Source organism: Rousettus aegyptiacus, unplaced genomic scaffold (assembly GCF_014176215.1).
Source record: "Rousettus aegyptiacus isolate mRouAeg1 unplaced genomic scaffold, mRouAeg1.p scaffold_m13_p_1, whole genome shotgun sequence".
In the NCBI taxonomy this organism is placed as follows: domain Eukaryota; kingdom Metazoa; phylum Chordata; class Mammalia; order Chiroptera; family Pteropodidae; genus Rousettus; species Rousettus aegyptiacus.
Genome location: NW_023416284.1, coordinates 94,342,547 through 94,361,491, shown reverse-complemented (window position 1 = coordinate 94,361,491; position 18,945 = coordinate 94,342,547). Strand labels below are relative to the sequence as shown.

At 46.0% G+C, this 18,945-nt stretch overlaps 1 protein-coding gene across 6 annotated transcripts in view; it reads left to right on the top strand.

Annotated features, from left to right (window-relative positions):
- Window positions 1-18,945, top strand: part of CPNE5 (copine 5) — an 89,747-nt gene that overhangs the window by 32,427 nt on the left and 38,375 nt on the right. For 5 of the 6 annotated variants that reach the window (XR_004956348.1, XM_016152640.2, XM_016152643.2 and 2 more), the window contains exons 4-9: window positions 4,192-4,295; window positions 5,753-5,792; window positions 6,009-6,085; window positions 7,903-7,962; window positions 10,026-10,076; window positions 10,362-10,425. Coding sequence is in view for 5 of the 6 variants with exons in the window: in XM_016152640.2 (XP_016008126.2) it covers window positions 4,192-4,295; window positions 5,753-5,792; window positions 6,009-6,085; window positions 7,903-7,962; window positions 10,026-10,076; window positions 10,362-10,425 (396 nt within the window). In the remaining variant the exon portion in view is untranslated. The remainder of the gene's footprint in view (window positions 1-4,191; window positions 4,296-5,752; window positions 5,793-6,008; window positions 6,086-7,902; window positions 7,963-10,025; window positions 10,077-10,361; window positions 10,426-18,945) is intronic. The other variant, XM_016152641.2, reaches the window with a different exon arrangement.

The window sequence follows — 18,945 nt, the reverse complement described above, 5'->3', positions numbered from 1 at the left end:
AAGACAGAAAGTATTAAGAATTAGAAAGAGCAGGAGAAGAAAATGCAAGAACTCTTTTGGAACAAGGGTTATACCTTATAAGATTATTAATGAATTTAGGGGGTGGGGCAGGAACCCAGTCTTATTCAACTGGAAGTGCCCCATTGCCTTGCACACAGTGGGGCTTTTGTAAATGTTTGGAGAGTAAACTTCATCTTTCTTTGATTTTCAAAATGCTTGAGACCTCCTTCCAGTTACGTGAAATAAAAATATAATGGGCTTTGGAGTTAGATATACCTGGGTTTAGATCCCAGCTCTGCCTAGCTGTGGCCCTGGGCAAGTTACTTAACCCCTCAGATTCTTAGTTTCCTTACTTGTAATTGGGTAGTAACTCATAGGATTTTTGTGAGAATCGAATGAGATAATGATCTGTTTATCCATTGAGCATTCAGTAGGGCCTCAGTAAATGTTAGTTTTCTTCCTTCTTCCATCAGTTCTCAACTCCATCTGCACATTAGAATCACCTAGGAAACTTTAAAAACACACACACGCGGTTGTTCAGGCCCCACCAATTGAGATCTGGATTTAATTGGTCTTGGTGGTGCTTGAGCATGGATATTTTTAAAAAGCTCCTGTTAAAGGATACATTTTTAAAAAAGTGAAATCATTAATTTCATACAAATATAAAATGAACGCATGGTAAAGATTTATTTAACTCGTTAATTAATGGGGGGACCAGTAAGATGTTACAACTGGTTCAAATACAGCAGGTCGTCAAATAACGTCTTTTGGTTCAGTGTTATTTTGTTGTAATATTGATGAGATGCCATAGGAACTTAATTCTTGTTTATATCCATTAGCCTGTGGTAAAATTGGTTTTGTTATACATCATTTCCCTTAAAGTCACAGAACCTTTTGATGACGTTGAGTGAGGACTTATTGTAATTCAAATACCCATACACACAGCCAATCAAGAATGCTGAAATGAATGTATCGACAGATGCAAAACTGGTCAATATCCACAAGGTAATAATCAAATTATCTATTGCATTCCACTAAATAAAATTCATTTGCATTTCTATGGGTAAGAATCTCTTGCATTATTCTATGCCTTCTACAATTTATAGAGTTGTTATGTAGCTCAAAGATAATGCAAGGTGCAGACCTCTATGAAGTCAGATACCTGGACTAATATGTGGAATGGGGCACTCAGTAGTCTGCTTTTTTTATGTATTTCAATATCTTTCACACTTCCCCAGTGATTCTGATGTGCAGCCAGCGGAGAGGATCCTGCTGGAGACTTTGTATATAGCTCTGTTGGCACTGTTGTCACACTGTATTGTAGTTATTTGTTTATGAGTCGTCCCACCGGTGATAGAGAAGCCCCTAAGTACAGCGGTCATATTCTAGTTATATTTGTAGCTCAACACCCAGCACACTACCTGGCCTACAATAAGTACTTAAAAACTGTTTATTGACTTAATAATTGAATTGAATTGGATGATAACTCTAAGGAAGTAGGACAAGTAGTGTTCTCCATCTTCTGATGAGGAAACTGAGGCTTTGAAAGGCTCTGATCAAGTCATACAATTAGCTCGTGATGAAGTTAGGACTCAAACCCACTCAGCCATTTCCTCATTGAACAATTTCTGAGTACCCACTGTGTACCAGCCACTGGGATTAGTGAGCTTCTGCTGTCCTTACCCCTGGGACTTCACATGTAGTGCAACATGGCCTAGAAAGCATGGGCCAGATGCCTGGGTTGAGCCCTGAAGTCAGCAATTATTAGCCGTGTGACCCTGGACAAATTACTCAGCTTTTCTGTGCTTTTGTGTTCTATAAAATGAGGGAAGCCTACCATAAAAGGATTAAATAAGGTAACATGGTACAAATGTTCAACACAGTTCCTAATGCTAAATCATCCGTGACTGTGAGCCCGCGACTATTAAATAATGTTGGGTCCTGGGCTGCAAAGATGAGGAGAACTTGGATCCTCCTGCTGCTTAAGAAGCTCAGCCTAGTGGGATAGAAAGAGCCTCAGCAGATCATTATCAGGGGATGTGGTAAGTGTAGCGATAGGGATGTGAGGTGGTTTGTGGGGGCACAGGGGAAGGGCTGGGAGTCAGAGAGCCAGACTTCGGGGAGCTGAGTCTTCATGTGTGAGTAATTGGCCCCCTTTGAGGGGGGCATTAAGAGGTTGCTGTAGTGGTTGAGATGAGAAAATGGTGAGACCTGACCAAGGCCACAACAGAAGAGGAGGGGACAGGAGAGAGGTTTAGCTGATGGAATTGAGTGGAGCAAGATGTTGATTAGATGAGGGAGTGAAGGCAAGGAGGTGCCAAGTCTTGTAATCCTCAGATGACCCACAACTGCCTGGGGTGGGAGATTTCTCTTGGCAGGTTTCTAACTTAATTCGGGGTAGAAGGGGACACTAGGATATGTCCCAGATAGCGGGGGACCTTGCAGACCACACTCGAGAGGGGCTCATGTGCTAGCATTTTTCCGGGCTGCAGAGCCGCATCAAGGAGGACCAGTATTTAGGATTAATTTTTTGTTTTGGCAATTACTGCCCAAATTAAAAAACAAACAAATAAACATGTATATATATTTAAAAAGATTAACAACCTATTTAAAATATTTATTGTGCATCTGCCTGTCTTGTTTACTTTGGGGAATATTGTGTCCTCCCTTCCTAGAGTGTAAAGTACAGTGCTTTTGTGCTTTATCTTTTAGCCCCATGTCCCTTTTTTGAAACAAAATCTCACCAAAAGTGTCCAGCGTATTCAATATATATAAAAAAGAGCTGCTCAGATGGAAGTGATGGCCTGGAATCATGCCCACACTGCCCTCCTCCTTGGCACAGAAGACTTCTAGGTACTCAGGGCCCTGGGTCCCACCATATAGCTCAGTGGTTCTCAAAGGGAGGTCTCTGTACAAACAGCAGCAGCACCTGCAGTTTTAGGAATGCATTCTCAGGTATTGCCCTAAACCTACTGAATCAGAACATTTGGGAGTGAGGCCTACATCTGTGTTTTAACCCTCCAAGTGATTCTGATGCCCAAAGTAGGGAATGACTTCCCTTAAGTCATTTGGGGAGTTTAATGGATGCAATTTTTGAGTGTCTAAAATATGCAAAATTCTAGAGTATATGCTACTGGGGACACCAAGAAAGTCAAGTCTGTGTATTAGTTATCTGTTGCTGAGTCACAAATTAGCCAAGTTTAGCTATTTAAACAACAGGGTCATGAATCTGTGTATAGCTCTATGGGGTCCTCTATCTCACAAGGCTGCAGTCAGGGATGTTGGCCAGAGCCTCAGTCATCACAAGGTTCAGTTAGAGCAGGATTCACTTATAAGTTCAGTCAGTGGTTGTTGGTAGTATTCAGATTCTTACGGGTGGGTTGGTCACCCTTAGTTCTGTGCCACATGGGCCTCTCCTTAAGGCAGTTCACAACATGGCAGCTGCCTTCATCAAAGTGAGCCAGCCAGAGAAAGGAAGAGAAAGAGCCTAAGACAGAAGTCATAGTCCTTTATAGTATAATCTTGGCAACAAGTTGTGCTCTAGTCTTTTCATCAGAAGTGAGTCACTAGGTCTAGCCCACATTCAAGGGGAGGGATTACACAAGGGTGTGGATCCTAGGAGGTGGGATTTTTAAAGATTCCCACAGTCTCTGACTCTGTCCTTGCATGTATCAAGGGGCTATCAAATAACTATAAACATAACTGGAATCAGTCAGGGAAAGATGGTGGTCATGGGGGCAGGCACAAGTTCAATGGCAGTTCAGACAGAAGTAAAACCTTCTGGTTGGAAGAATCAGGAAGGTTTCCTAGAGGAGATGGCGTTTAACAATGGACCTTGAAGGAATGGAGGACATGTCACTGGCTCAGTGTGGGAGGCCAGTTCGTGAAGGACAAAGCATAGGCAAAGGCAATGAGGTAGGAAAGTGAAGCACTTGTTCGGGTATCCAGGTATCAAAACCATTCAACTCGGGTGGAGCCTAGATAGAGACAGGGAGAATAAAGCTGGAGCCGTAACTTGGGCAGTGTCCGTTGTTAGATGCAGAAGCACTCGCCTTGACTGGGAGTGGGGCCAGGAGCCAGGAGAAGTATGGCTTCCATTGCTACGGGGGCCAGGACTGAGGGGCTCTGAGCCCAGTGCTTGCCTTTACTACCGGCCTGGCCCTTAGGTCCACACCCCATTCCTCCTTGCAGTTTGGACGCACTGAAGTCATCGACAACACACTCAATCCCGACTTTGTGCGCAAATTCATTGTGGATTACTTCTTTGAGGAGAAGCAGAACCTCCGTTTTGACCTGTAAGTGGAAGAGGGTGCTGGGGACAGGGCTTTGGGAGGAAGCATGGATGGGAGGTGGGGCAGGAGTTTCCCTTACCAGGAAAGGAGGGCGGGGTGCGGGGGGGTGGGGATGTGATGTTAGAGGAACCCGGGGGTTAGCCTGCAGTAAAAGTGACAATTAGCTGAAGTCCAGCCCCACCCTCATCAAGAGGGGTCATGGTTGCTGAAAGATCTTCAGAACAATTCTAGCTCTATCTGCAGGAGTCCTTTTCTTCCCAGGTGGCTGGGAGGACCCCACTGACCTCTTCCTCTGTCACAGCTTGTTCTGGGAGAGGGCACCCGCTAGTCTCCCCTCCTGCAGACAGGGCTCCAGGCTGACAGGGCTCCAGGCCTCTACAAAGATGCAGAGGGCCCTCTTCTGAGGGTAAAGATGATGGTGGGATTTCAGGCTGATAAACAGGTGGAGGAATGTTGTTTTGTTGTTTTTAGGGGGTGCAGGTGCTTACAAAGGACAATGTCCCAGAGAACTGTGGACAGAGTGGGGGGAAAAGGGAGTTTAGGGTCTGACAGCACAAAGGAAAAAATGCAGTGGCAGGAAACGACTTTGGAGGATGTCAGTGAAGCCCTCTATAGAGAAGTCGCCCTGTGACATTTTGGAGAGAGACGATGCTCAGGGCAGGGGGCTGGCATGTGAATGACTGCCATTCAGCTGGAGTTATCTGAGCCTGGAATGGCTGCATGGTTGTGGAGATGGCTGAATGAGCAGATAGAGGGGGGAGGCTGGAGGGAGGCTGCAGGTGAGGCTTCGATGAGCAGTCTCCAGGTAGAGGGAGGTTCCCAGCTGCAAGATCAGCCTGCCTGCAGTTGGCTGAGGTGGTGTTAATGCCTCCTACCTTCATGGAAGACCAGGCCCAGGTGCAGGCTGGTGAAATAAGGTCAAAGGCAAAGTATTGAGTTCCAAGGATAGCAGAGCCTTAGCTGGAAAGATGGGAGAACAGGCAGTGATGGGCAAGGTGGCGTAGCCACCTGTGAACCAGCCAAGGTGGCAGAGCCCATTTATTTTATTTTTGCAATTCTTAATGAAGTGTGTGCATATATATATATATATATATGTATGTGCATATATGTGTATATAGATGTATACATGTACACATATATGTAAACATATACATGCATATATGTGTGTATATGTACATATATACACATATGTGTGTCTGTGTATCGAAGTGCACAAATCTTAGGAGTCCACCTCATGATGCATTTTTACATCTGTTTATACTTGTGTAATCACCACCTAAATCAAGAGACAGAGCACCCTTGAAGGCTCCCATTTGCATCTCCAGCCATGACTCCCAGAAATATCTGCTGCATGAGAGCCTGTTTTTTGGGGTGCAGGGGTCTTGCCTCAGCTCGAGGACCCAGGTGGTGTTGGGCAGGACGCTCTGGCCTCCTGCGCCATCGCTCTTTGTCCCCTGCAGATACGACGTTGACTCGAAGAGCCCCGACTTATCCAAACACGTGAGTTCCACCCGTGACTGCCCAGTGATTCCGAAAGTCTCTTAAATGTCAAGCTTGGAGTTGGCCTCGGGCTTCACTGTGACACAGAGTGTGTGTCTGATGCTGCATCCTGTCATTTCAGAGCCATCACATTTCCAGGGGTGACGGGATGGGGGAGGCGGGATGGTTGTGAGCACAGTGGGTAACACTTGTCTTTTCTGTACCCTGGATATGCAGGATTTCCTGGGCCAGGCCTTCTGTACCCTTGGAGAGATTGTGGGGTCCCCTGGGAGCCGCCTGGAGAAGCCCCTCACGTAAGTGTAGAGGGGGATTCGGCCTGTCTGGATTGCTTCTTCAGTGATGGGCCAACTTCCCACCCACTGCCGCTGAGGGCATCACTCAGTGAAGCAGTCAGCCCGCTCCGAGAGATGATTAGGAATAAGGAGACCCCATGGACTAGCCCTTACAGGGCTTTTAACCCAGTTACCTTGGTTATTAAGCCCCATATTTCTAGGATGGCCCTCAGATGCTGTTTAGTCCCCAACCCTTATCATTGTGTAGGAGAAGGAAGCAAAGCTCAGAGAGCGGAAGTAACTTGTCCAAGGCCACACAGCTAGAAAGTGGGAGAGCTGGGGTCTGGATGGAGGGTTCTACTCACATAGCACATTCTTCGGATTGTTCACACCTTGTTATAGGTCAGAGCTGGGTATAGTGAAGCCCTCCCCATCTCACCCTGTCCCTGGCAGTCTGCATTAAAAGGATTTAAGTGCCTTTAGGGAAAAGCCATTACTCAGAGCAGGCTCTGGGATGAGAAGTCCCAAGGCTTCTCACAGTGGAGTCCGAGGGTGGCCTCAGGATCAGCCAGGCCTAGCCAGGTGGTGGGGGTGATCTCTCTTGTCCCTATTTCACATGAAGCCCCAAAAGCAGGATCCAGGCAAGAGAGGCCTGAAAACTGGAATAAGCATCCAGGTCATCAGGCAGGGTGGGCAGGAAAGGGTGATCAGGCTCCCAACTTGCTTCTGCCATGTTCACACTGCATTCTCTCCCCTTACCATGATCAATAACTGCAGAATGTGTTACTCTATGTGTATGAGGGGTAGTCTCTCTCCCAGGCCCTTGTCTCCGACCCCCAGTAACTGTGTGGGAACTTCAGGGACTCTAGAAGGTCCTCCCTGCCCCCCAAAAGATCACCTACTCTAGGTTCACAGAAAATAATCATAGCTATCATTTATTGAGAACAGGGAGAAAACCCACATTTTGCGGGATTTGAAGCTTATAGAATTTGGGGTCCCAGGAATGAGTGTGGGTGTGTTTCTGCCCCTCTCAGCTCCCAATTGCCTGGGTCAAAAGCCCACAAGTCACTTGGGTCTGTTTCTTGCCTGCTGTCACCTGGTCTGCCTTTGGTGGAGGGCATACCTGGGGAGATTGAGGAAGACTTGGCGTAGGAGATGGTTAGGGGGCTGGGCCTTAAAGGACAAGCAGTATCTAAACTGCCCAGGTTGGTGGAGACATTTTGTGTTGCGAAGGAAGGGGACCTATTCTGCCCACTGAAGGTTTTGTGCGTTTGTGTGCTGATGTCTCCCTGGCTAGACCTGTGAACAGCCCCCTTTCACTGGGCATGTCTTCTGGGCCAGACAGGGTTTTACTTCTAGGATTTCATATGATTCTCTCAGCAATCTCCCCACTTCACAGCCTGAACCCTGAGCCTCAAAGAGTTAGAGCAGTGGTTCTCAGACTGTAGCAGACATGGCATCCCCTGGAGGGCGTGTTAAACACAGACTTCTGGGCTCCCCTCTTCAGCCCCAGAGTCACACATCCAGGGTCCAGGGTGGGGCCTGAGAATTTATATTTCTAACATATTCCCAGGGGATGCTGATGCTGCTGGACCCCACTTTGATAACCCCTGAGGTAGCATTGCCCAGGGCTTCATAACAAGGTTTGAGAAAACAAACTCTTCTTCCCCTGACCAGTGGCTTTGGGGCCTGTTTTGATGTTTGATCCAGATCTGAAAACCCTCTCCAAGAATTCAGATGCCAAGTGCTCTGGCCTCTCAGGATGTGTGTACCTGGCACATGACATGCGCTCAATCTCTCTCTCTCTCTCTCTCTCCCCCTCCCCCCCCCCCCCACAGGATAGGAGCATTCAGCCTGAATTCCAGGACGGGCAAACCCATGCCAGCTGTGTCCAACGGGTAGGTCACCAGACATCTCTGGCCCTGGAGTCCTCAGACATCCAGCCAGCTCTGCAGAGGGCCTTCAGAGTACAGGCCCAGCACTGTGTATTCAGCCCTGGTCAGGGGGACAGAGAGAGTCCTCGGTCCCTCCTCAAGGACCCAGGCACTTTGGGCTATTCTGCAGCTGGCCTCTTCCCCCATCCAGGCTAGATAGAGCTCAAGCTTCTGCAGCCCCAGTGGCTCATGGGACTTCTGGGAGCAGGGTAGAGCCTAGAAGTAGGGGCTGTTAACAGGAGTCAGCAGGGGCTAGCACTTTCCCTTCCCTTCCTCTCTCCTTGGCCTAATTTCCTTCATCTTCCACCTCTTACCCTTTCCTCTCCCCTTTCCGCTCCCTTTTCTTCATCTCCTCACTCCTCTTCCCCTCCATTTCTTCCACTGCTGGATGCCAGCCTCCTCCTCAGAGCAGCTTCAGCTAAATCCTCAGTGTTTGCATGTGCTCAACAGCTGTGGTGGGCCAGCCTCCACCCTGACTGTCTGCTTTTGTCTGGCTTTATGCAAATGTGGGCCATGCAGACCTATCCCGCTCCTTCCCTCTCCTCTCCTGGTGGGAGGGAGAGTCCTCACCCCAGCAGGGGGCACGGGGGAGCATTTGCTTAGGAGACCTCCCAAAGAGGTAATATTTTGGCTGAGTAAACAAAGCTTCACTTGCCTTTGCTGAGGGCTCCTAGGAGTTGGGTCCCAGGAGCTAGATTGACCACCAGACCAACTGGACCTGAGAAAGGGGCCTTCAGGGACTCAGGGAGGTTCACCGCCCAGGAAGGTTATGGATGGTAATTCAAAAAGAGAGTAAAGAAGCAGCCGTTAGAGAGCGGGAGTCAGAGAGAGAAACAAAGAGGGAGGAGGGTGAGAAGGACCAGGGGGACAGAGGGAGAGAGAGAGAAAGTGAAGCAGAGCAGGTGGGAACAAGGCTGGAGAGAGGGGAAGGAAAGATTGGAAATAGAAAAGGGGCTCAGAGGCAAAGAAAGGAACAGATGGAGAAGCGCTGGTTGAGGAGGCTGGTGTGAGGATTTTATCGCCTGGTCAAACAAATCATATCTCTCCTACCAGAGAGGGCCAGGCAGGGGGTGGGGAAGGGCTTTCTGGCACTCAGTTCAGCTGCCCCTGTCTAGGGGAACCAGCTGGCAGGCACTGCCACCTGCCTGTGGCAGGGGAACCTCCAGATGTGGCCCCTGCTCACCTGATTTGGAGAGATCTGGGCTGTCTCATCAGCCCCCAGGGCCACCTCCCCTGCCTTCTCTGTTTGAGAGCCTTTCCCTCCAAGAATTGGCGCAGGGAAGAGCTCCATCAGTGGTTCTCAAAGTGCGTTCCATAGACGGCATGCTGGTGGTCCCGAGGCTGGCCTGAGTGTGGGGCTGGATTTTATCAGCCTTGCACAATGGTAAAGGAAAGGGGGCAGGGAAGGAAATGATGCTCCTTGAGGGCCTTCTTTGTGCCAGGCACTTTGTGTACATATCAGTTAGTAAAATGGATGCTAAGCCTTACCCATTTTATGGGTGAGGAACCTAAGGCTCAGAGAGATATAGTGATGAGCCCAAAGTCATGCAGCTGCTAGACAACCTGACATTTTCTTCTAGCTCCCAGTGGGCCCTGGCTGCACAGGGACCCCCAGGTTAGTCCCAAATATCAGAGTGGGATGGGCTGGTGCCTGGAGTAGGGTTCCCTCCTGACCAAGGGAAAAGGTGGTGCAGGTCCCCTGGGTGGAGCCCCATCCTGGGAACTTGCCCTCCTGGAGGGGATTCTCTGGGTGGGTCAACTTCAGGTCCTGGTTGCCCACGTCACTGAGGAGCTGCATGGTTGGCTGAGATCTCTCCAGGAGAGAGACCCAGCCAAGCAGTTCCAGGGGAGGTAGCCTTGGAGAAAGGCTGGGCGTGCTGCCCCCAAGGGTATACCAGCCCTTCTGCCTTACTCCTTGCTGTTCTTCCTCGATGAATCAGACCAGCTCAGAGCTGGACTGTTCTGGGATTCTGGGGTCAGCTGGGTGCAGGGTGGGGTGGCTAGCCCATGAGGTCTTTTGCCCACAGAAGTGGTCTTTGGATGGAAAGTTTGAGAACCACTGGTCTGGAAGCCTCCGGGTGAGTCTGGATGCTTTTCCGATTCTAGGACTTTCACTGCAGACACTACCTTTCCTGGTGGGCTCTCGGGGAGCAGGGGCGGGGCAGTTCCAGGCCTGGGGCCTGGCCCAGGAAGCAGTGGACTAGGCCACACTGCCACAGTGTTTCAGGAGACTCTGTCTTCTCAGGGGCTTGGGCCAGCTCTACTGGGTGGTGTGGGTGGGAGAGGATGAGGGCTGATATAGGGAGTGCGCTGATTGTGTCTCTTTGCCTGGCTCTCCATTCTTTTATTTTCTCCTCTCCCAGTGGTGTCCCAGGGAAGAAATGCGGCACCATCATCCTGTCTGCTGAGGAGCTCAGCAACTGTAGGGTGAGTGGCAAAGGGACTCCAGGACAGGCCCTGGTAGAGGTGGTTGGGTTGGTATGGGGCAGGCTGGCTGGCATCCTTGTGACCCCAGAACCATGTGTGTCTTTGGAGGGAATAGGAAGACAGGGCTCTTCAGTCTGACCTGGCTGTCATAGAATTCTGTAAAATCAGAGCTAGAAGGTGTCCCTTTATATGGCTGAGCGACTGAGGCTTTGAGATGGGAAGGACCTTGCCCATAATTAGCTGCAGAGCTGAGCCCAGAGCCTTGGTACCCTGGCTCTCATGACAGGGCTCCTTCCACTCTTTATCATGGCACCACTCATCTGTCCTTGAGCCAAGATTGCCTTGGAACCAACTCTGGCAGCAGAGGAGGCTTTTCGTCTGGGAGCTTGGGCGCTTGGCATTTAGTTGTCATTTTTCACTTTTAGTTCTAGAGTAGGGTGACACCCTACATGAGGGAGTGAGGGCGTGGGGTGTGTGTGCGTGTGTGTGTGTGTGTGTGTGTGTGTGTGTGTGTGTGTTGGGAAGCCAGAGTCTACAGTCCTATGCAGCCCTTGGTTTTACTACTTCCGTAGGACTGTGGAGAAACAGGAGCTGATGACAGCTGAAGGGGCAGCCGAGGGGACCCAATGGCTAATCATAATAATAAAATATAGTTCTTATTTGTAGAGTAATGGGCATTTTATGTAAGTGGTCACTACTACCGACAACAATCCTGAGAGACAGGTACAATTCCCATTCTATGGATGAGGAAATTGAGACTCAGAGAGACTGTCACCTGTTCAAGGACAAAAAGTGGTAGATTCAGGGTTCTAATCCAAGTCAGCTTGATTCTGAAACCCGGCCTCATTCCCCCAAGCCACCCAGGTTAGCATGCCTCTTAGGTTTATTCGGAACCACAGGTTTCAGGAATGTGGTGGGTCCCGAGGAGAAAAGGTGGAGGCAGCAACAGAGTGTGAGCACAAGACCAAGTTTGGAGTAACTGGAGACCCAGCTTCCCGTGGGGCTGGATGCAGCTCAGGTTAGAGAGCCTGGGAGGGACAAGAAGAAACAAGATTTTCGAAACTCCCTGGGAAGTCAGTACAACTATTGAATCTGTTAACTATCAATATATATTTAAAATTGAGGAAAAATTTTTCAATTGTATATTGATTTATTAAAAAATAACAATAGTTTAACCCATTACAGATTGACATAAATAACATGTCTTTTGAAAAATAACTACAGTTTCTAAAGCAAAAGTCATTTAGTGAGAAGAGTGGCCTCATTTTATATTTTTGTAAATCTCAGTAATATGTGGCTTAACGGAAGAGAACTGGATTCTCACATCTGTTTCTGTGGTCAATCTACTGTGATATTCCTATCAAAGAACTTCTAGAAAACTCCACATCTGATTAGCATTATTATGAAGATAATTTTGACCTCATGAACCATGCCCCAGGGTTCCTGGTCCATACTTTGAGAACTAGAGGTATAAATTGTTAGCTGACATTCATTGAGCAGTTATTCTGCGCCACACATTGTGCTAAATGGTTACATTTCTCAACTTATTTATCTCACGTGTCATAATATGTAATGTGATATGTAGTGTGATGTATTATAATATCTGATGTATTATGTCTTCATTTTACAGAGAGGGTAAGTGACTTGTCCAAGGTCATACAACCACTGTGTAGAAGAGATTGAACCCAGACAGTCTGATTCCAGAGCCAGGGTCTTTAATCACTAGGCCGTGGTGTCACAAACTGTTTTCAGGGGACTTCCAGCTGGAAAATAAGACACAGAGTGGATAAGACAGGGCAGTATAGCGAAAACCAAATCGGCTCATATGTAACTGCTTCTTTTGGTTTCTCTACTGGTCAGTTTACCTCAGTGGGTTTGGAGGAACTTGACAGTAGGACTAAACCTCCTCTGATGTCTACACCCAGTGGGTGCTCAGTAGGTGCTCACAAAGACCTTCCATGAATCCATGGCCAAATGAACAGAAAACACAGACCTAATGTTCAGTAGCGGGTGATGATGAAAACTACTCCAGTGTATGCTAACGATTTGGACACTACTGGAATTCAGGAGGGAGAGAACCCAGCTGACATATAGAATGGAGTTTTCTGAACTGTGTTTCTCCCCCTGTATGATGGGGTTGATAGGGTCGTTGTGAGATTAAAGGAGATGGACTGTGCCTCGCTGGGCCTGGCTCTTAGTGGGTGCCTGGGAAAGATTGAATCTGAATGCCTTGAAACCTAAATTCAGTTTGGCCCCAAGTCTAGCTCAGCTGGTGACTTCCTCCCTAGTTTATAATTGAATAAGGTCATATAAATGAAAGTGTTTTGGAAAGTCTAAAGCTCTAGAAAGTGCTGAGTACTGGCATTGGTCTAGTTTTCCAGGGTTGGTAAACAGTCTGAATTTAATACCTATTAGGCGCCCCCTCTGTCTCCTCCTTCCCCACCCCTCCGTTCCCCTCCTTCATCCAGGAATGGCAGCAGTTTCCTGGATTTAAGCTGTTCCAGCAGAAGGGGAGGGGGTCCCCTCCTTTCCTGAGATTGTCAGCTCCTTTTCTTTGGGGCATCTTTGGCTGAGTTCTCTTTCCCTAGAATACTTGCAAGGAAAAGAGACTAATTCCCAGCATCTGGCTGAATTAAAATAATTACATCTGAGAGGCTTTGCTTCTGTCGTTCCAGCTCAGCATTCAGTGGGAGGATCAAAGGAAGAGGGTGGAGTCAGAGAGACAGTTTTCGCAGGAGTAGGGCTTCCTGCTCAAGTGAATACATTCTGCTGAAGTAGACAAACCCTCCTTTCATCCGTGGGGATGGCGTGGGCGGGCGGGGACCAGCAAAGGATTAGAGTGGACTCCAGCGAGTCACCAGCATGCTTACCAGCATGCTTTAGTAGGTTATTGAAAAGCCTTGCTCATCTAGAATTTAAATACCAAGAAAGTTCCAACAATCAGAATTTGATCCAAAATACTTGTCAGTGGTACTTGATGTTGATGATGATGAGCTTAAACTCCTGAAGCGCTTCTGAATCACCATTTAATTATGCTCAGCAGTAAAACTATTATTCGTATAACAGTGACCAACACTTGCATAGTCCTCACAATTGACCAAGAGTCTCATGTTTATAGTCTGTTCGATTCTCACCCAGGACTGGAAGCTGGGTGGATGTTAATGACTCTGGTTTATAGATGGAGAGAGGTCGATGTAGCCTGCCTAAGCTTGTGGGATTCTAGCCCAGGCCTTGGACTCCGAATCCTCAGTGAGCCTTTCCCTCATCCACAGTGAAGCCATGAGCCTTCATGGTTCATGAACATCTATGGGCTTTGTAGTCTTCGTGGGGCCAAAAGCCTCAAGCAGCCTTGGTGAGTGGTGGGCTTCCGGAGAGAGGCAGGGGTGCTGTGGATGCAGAAAGCAGGCAGCACCTTGCCCTTGCTTTCCCAGACCTTTAGCTCCCCTTAGGCTTGCCGGGCACCCCGACCTGCCTAACTCTGGCGTCAGGAGTTCCTGGCCAGTGAGCATGTTCTCACTGCCTCCCCAGTCAGGTCCCTGCACACATTGGCAGAAGTGTGGCTCATCCCCACAAGCGAAGGGAGTTAAAGCCTCACACTGCTTCCCCTGGGGGCCCTTTCCCCTTAGATATCACCAGCCTGCTCATGTATTCATTTCATTTCAGCATATTGCTCTGGCTCAGACCTCGCCCTCACAGTTTCCAATTTAGTGTGAGAGACAGAACTGCCAACCAGCAATCAGTACAGCAGTGGCCCTTAACCCTGTCAGACCCATTGCCTCATTTTTATAACAAGTATTTTATCATATTCTTTACTATCTGGAAGGAAAATTCATGGATAGTACTTAAAAGTAAGGAAATGAGACCTTGTAGCTCCCTGGGGGAAGATGGGTCCAGGCAAAGACCCTGGGGCAGGGGAGAGTGACAACTGATGTCAGAGATGAGAAGTTGTAGAAGGGAGTGGGGGCCAGATTGAACTTAGCCTTGAATCCTGGTAAAGTCAGAACTCTCACTATTCTAAAGACAAACTTCAGGGAGAGCCCAGTATCTCCATGTGGGAGACTAGGGAGGAGTCTTGGAGGAAGGCAGAAAGATAAGAAGGAAGAGGGAAGGGGAAGTGGGGAAGAGGGGAAGGTTTTCTGAGACTCAGAAGTCAACAGGTTCATGCTGTGGCTAGACCAGATGTAAGTGTCCTACGTGGCGAATGGCCAGCATTCAAACATCACCTTTTTGTGATTGTTTGGCCTTAGAAATTATTTCTGTGGTTTAAAAAAAGGAAAAAACAAACATATTTTTCCTGATACTAAAAAAAATAGCATTCATAATGGACAAGTTGGGAAATACAAAGAATAGAAAGATCACCCAGAGATAATCATTGTTGACATTTTGATGCATTGCCTCCAAGGCTTTTTCCTGGATGTACATGTATGCATTTTTCTTATAATTAGTAGAATGTGGTATCTGGTTTTATTTTGGCAGTAGAATATAGTATCTAGATTTATTTTCTCATGTCGTTAGATATTCCTGGAAAACATGTATTTAATAGCTGCATGTTATTCCTGTTTTGTGGCCGAGCCATAATTTATTGACTCTATTCTCTTATAGGAAACAAGATAATTAATACTGCAGTGACCATTCTCATAGCCGAATTGTTCCATTTTTCCTTTATTTTCTCTTTTTTATTTTTAATTTATTTATTTAAATTAGTTTCAGTTATACCATACATTGGTTAGACATCCACATAGTTCATAAAACAATCCCCCTAATTGCTCCCTCCCTCCCTCCCCTGGCCCTCTGCCTAGCCATCATATTAATGTTAACTGCATTCCCTGTGCCGTGCTCCCCACCCCCGTGCCCAACTATCAACTACTAATTTGTACTTATTTAACCTTTCACCCCATTCTCCCAGCCTCCCTTCCCCCCTCACCTCTGTTCATCACCAAATTGTCCACTATATTTGTGAGTCTGTTTTTGATTAGTTTGTTCTTTTTCTTTCTTAGATTACACATATAAGTGAAATCATATGGTATTTATTTTTCTTTGTCTGACTTATTTCATTCAGCGTAAGAACCTCTAGGTCCATCTATGCCATTGCAAATGATAGAATTTCATTTTTTTTTAAATGGCTGAGTAATATTCCATTGTATATATGAACCATAATTTATCTAATTGTCTGTTGATGGGCATTTAGGTTGCTTCCATATCTTGGCTACTGTAAATTGTGCTGCCATGAATATTGGTGTACTTAGATCTTTACAAATTGTTGTTTTGGTTTTCTTTGGATAGATACCCAGAAGTGCAATTGCTGGGTCAAAAGGTTTATCCATTTTTAATTTTTTGAAAAACTTCCATACTGCTTTTTCTAGTGGCTGTACCAATTTGCAATTCCACCAACAATGTATGAGGGTTCCCTTTTTCTCTGCATCCTTACCAACACTTGTTGTTTTTTGATTTATCGATGATAGCCATTCTGACAGATGTGAGATGATATCTCATTGTGGTTTTAATTTGCATTTCTCTGAAGATTAGCAACCTTAAGCATCTTTTCATATGTCTATTAGTCATCTGTATTTCCTCTTTGAAGAAGTATCTGTTCAGGCCTTCTGCCCATTTTTTAATTGGATTGTTTGTTTTTCTGTTGTTGAGTTGTATAAGTTCTTTATATATTTTGGATATTAACCTCTTATCAAATGTATAATTAGTGAATATATTCTCTTAAACAGTAGGTTGTCTTTTTGTTTTGTTGATGGTTTCCTTTGCTGTACAAAAACTTTTTAGTTTGATGTAGTCCCATTTGTTTATTTTTTCTTTTATTTCCCTTGCCTGAGGCGATATATCTGAAAAGAAACTCCTGTTAATAATATCAGAGAGTTTACTGCCTATGTTTTCTTCTAGAAGTTTTATGATTTAGGGGTCTTACATTTAAGTCTTTAGTCCATTTTTAGTCTATTCTTGTATATGGTGTAAGATGATGGTCCAGCTTTTTTTTTTCATTTATCTGTTCAATTTTCCCAACATCATTTATTGAAGAGACTGTCTTTACCCCACTGTAGATTCTTACCTCCTTTTTCCATATATTAAGTGGACGTATAGACATGGATTGATTTCTGGGCTCTCTATTCTGTTCAATTGATCAATGTATCTGTTTTTAAGCCAGTGCCATGCTGTTTTGATTACTGTAGCTTTGTAGTATAGTTTGATTTCAGGTAGTGTGATACCTCCAACTTTGTTTTTTCCTCAAGATTGCCATAGCCATTCGGGTTTTTTTTACGGCTCCATATAAATTTTAAGATTACTTGTTCTAGCTCTCTGAAAAATGCCATTGGCATTTTGATAGGGATTGCATTGAATCTATAGATTGTTTAGGGTAGTATGGCCATTTTAATGATGTTGATCTTTCCTACCCCATTTTTCTTTTGAACTTTAGTTGATGGATTTTGGTTCATATCCCAGACGCACAGGCTCAATGAGTGAGAAGGAAAATGGTCAGTCTAGGTTTTTCAGACTCTAAATGACCAAATCGACAGATGCACGACTCATTGACTTGTTTGAGAAGTTGATCATTAAGATGGTTGAGAAAAACCAGAAGCCCTTGCAGCAGTCACTGCTCACAAAATCACCCCCAATTCTAGACTGTGTTCCCTTCTACTAGAGTGCTGAATTTCAGAGATGTGGCTAATGAGTCTTTTTTTTTTCTAACTAAAAAAGACAATGTGCTAATTCCAGGAAATTTAGGAAACCCAGCAAACTTTAAAGAGAAGACAATAAATGTTACCATGGTTCCACCGTCTATTTAAAAGTGCTTCTTAGGGTACAGTGTGTGAGTAGTAGGGCAAAGTGATTAAGAACTTGGGCTCTGGATCCAGACCAAATGCCATTATTTACCAGCTGTGTGACCCTGGACAAGTTCCTTGACCTGTCTGTACCTCACTTTTAAAATTTTTGATATTTAAATTTTGGCTATTTTACTTATCATGAATTTCCGCAATGATTTTGACTTTTAAAATTATCACATTAAACTCTTTATTTTGATTACTGAAATTTTTGGCACTTCTTAAATTTTTCACTTATGTTATTATTCTTGTTCTTGCCCTGGGGTCTGCCAGCAAGGTCTGGGCAGAACAGCCCTGCATTCTCCCCTCTCCCAGCCTTCAGCCCACCTGCTGACCTCTGGGCCTGACCTCTGACCTCCACAGCCCTCTTCTGGGTCTGGGAGCGCTAGCATGGTAGGATAAGCCAGACCATCTTGGAGAGAAAGACTGTTTGCTATGGTCTCCCAAGCAGCCTGGTTAACATGTGAAAATATGCAAATTGAGACAATCCTGCTGTTTTATGTTTTTTAAAAAGATAGGGTGAAAAGGCAGAAATTGCAGGAAATTATATATTGCAGGAGCTGCTTTATTTCTCTGCAGTTGATTCCAGAGATGCTTCTGGTTTGGGAACAGCATTTCATGTGCTCAGAGAGCACCTCCCTCCGGGCGAGGCTGTCAAACAGCAGGGCCTCTGGTCCTCAGACAGAGTTTGCTTCCCCTAATCCTGCTGGGCCAGGCCATCATATTGCCACTTCCCCAGCCTCTTCCTGGGGTCACACATATTGAAGGTTGGTCCATTCACTGACCCTCATTTAAGGGGAGCAGTTGAAGCCTTGTTCATATGACTGTTACATAAATCAGAGCCACCTTCAAAAGCACGGTCCCCAGAAAACTACATATTTCTAGTCTCAAAGACTCCCCATGGGGTGCACACCCATTGGGGGGAAATACACCTTGGTTACAGACTAGAAATCTCTCTGAAGGTCTGTCTTATCCCCATGGATTCATCAGTAGCACAATACGGATTATCATAATGGGCTTTTGGTGAATGTTCTCAGGTCTAGATTGCATTAGGAAGGGCAGATCAGGTTGGGCAACAAAATAAGCCCCTCAACAATACCTCATGTGTTTGCCCTCAGTGAGAAAAGAGGTGTGGCTCACTGGTGAATTTTTCTAGTAAGCTAAGATGCAGAGCCAGTCTTTTTTTTTTTTTTTTTAAATTTTAACTAGTTTGCACGGAGGAGGCCTTTCTAAAAAGGATTTCACACTTCTCTGACTTCTCAAACTGAGGCTCCAGAACATAATTAAACTTATCTTCATGATTCGAGGTCATCATTTGGAATCTCAGTTATTAATCTCTGGAGTCAGACTGTCTCGTTCCAGCCCCAGCTTCTCTTCTTCAGAGCTGTGTGGCTTCAGGTCAGGGTGTTAACCTCTGTGCCTTAGTTTCCTCATCTTTGAAATAGGAATAATAATTATACCTACCTCCTGGGGTTTTTGAGATAATTAAATGAACTAATAAATGTGAAAATAGTGCCTGGTACATAATAGGCAGAACTGTATTACATTGCCGTTTTCATAGGTGAACACTGCCAATTTCACGCGGTTCAGCCCAGTAGAAGGTGGCACTCTGCAAGTGTTGGCTCCTGTTCTTATAGATGTTCTATGCTAGGCACCGTGGGCTGGTACTTAACATATGCCATCTCCTTTA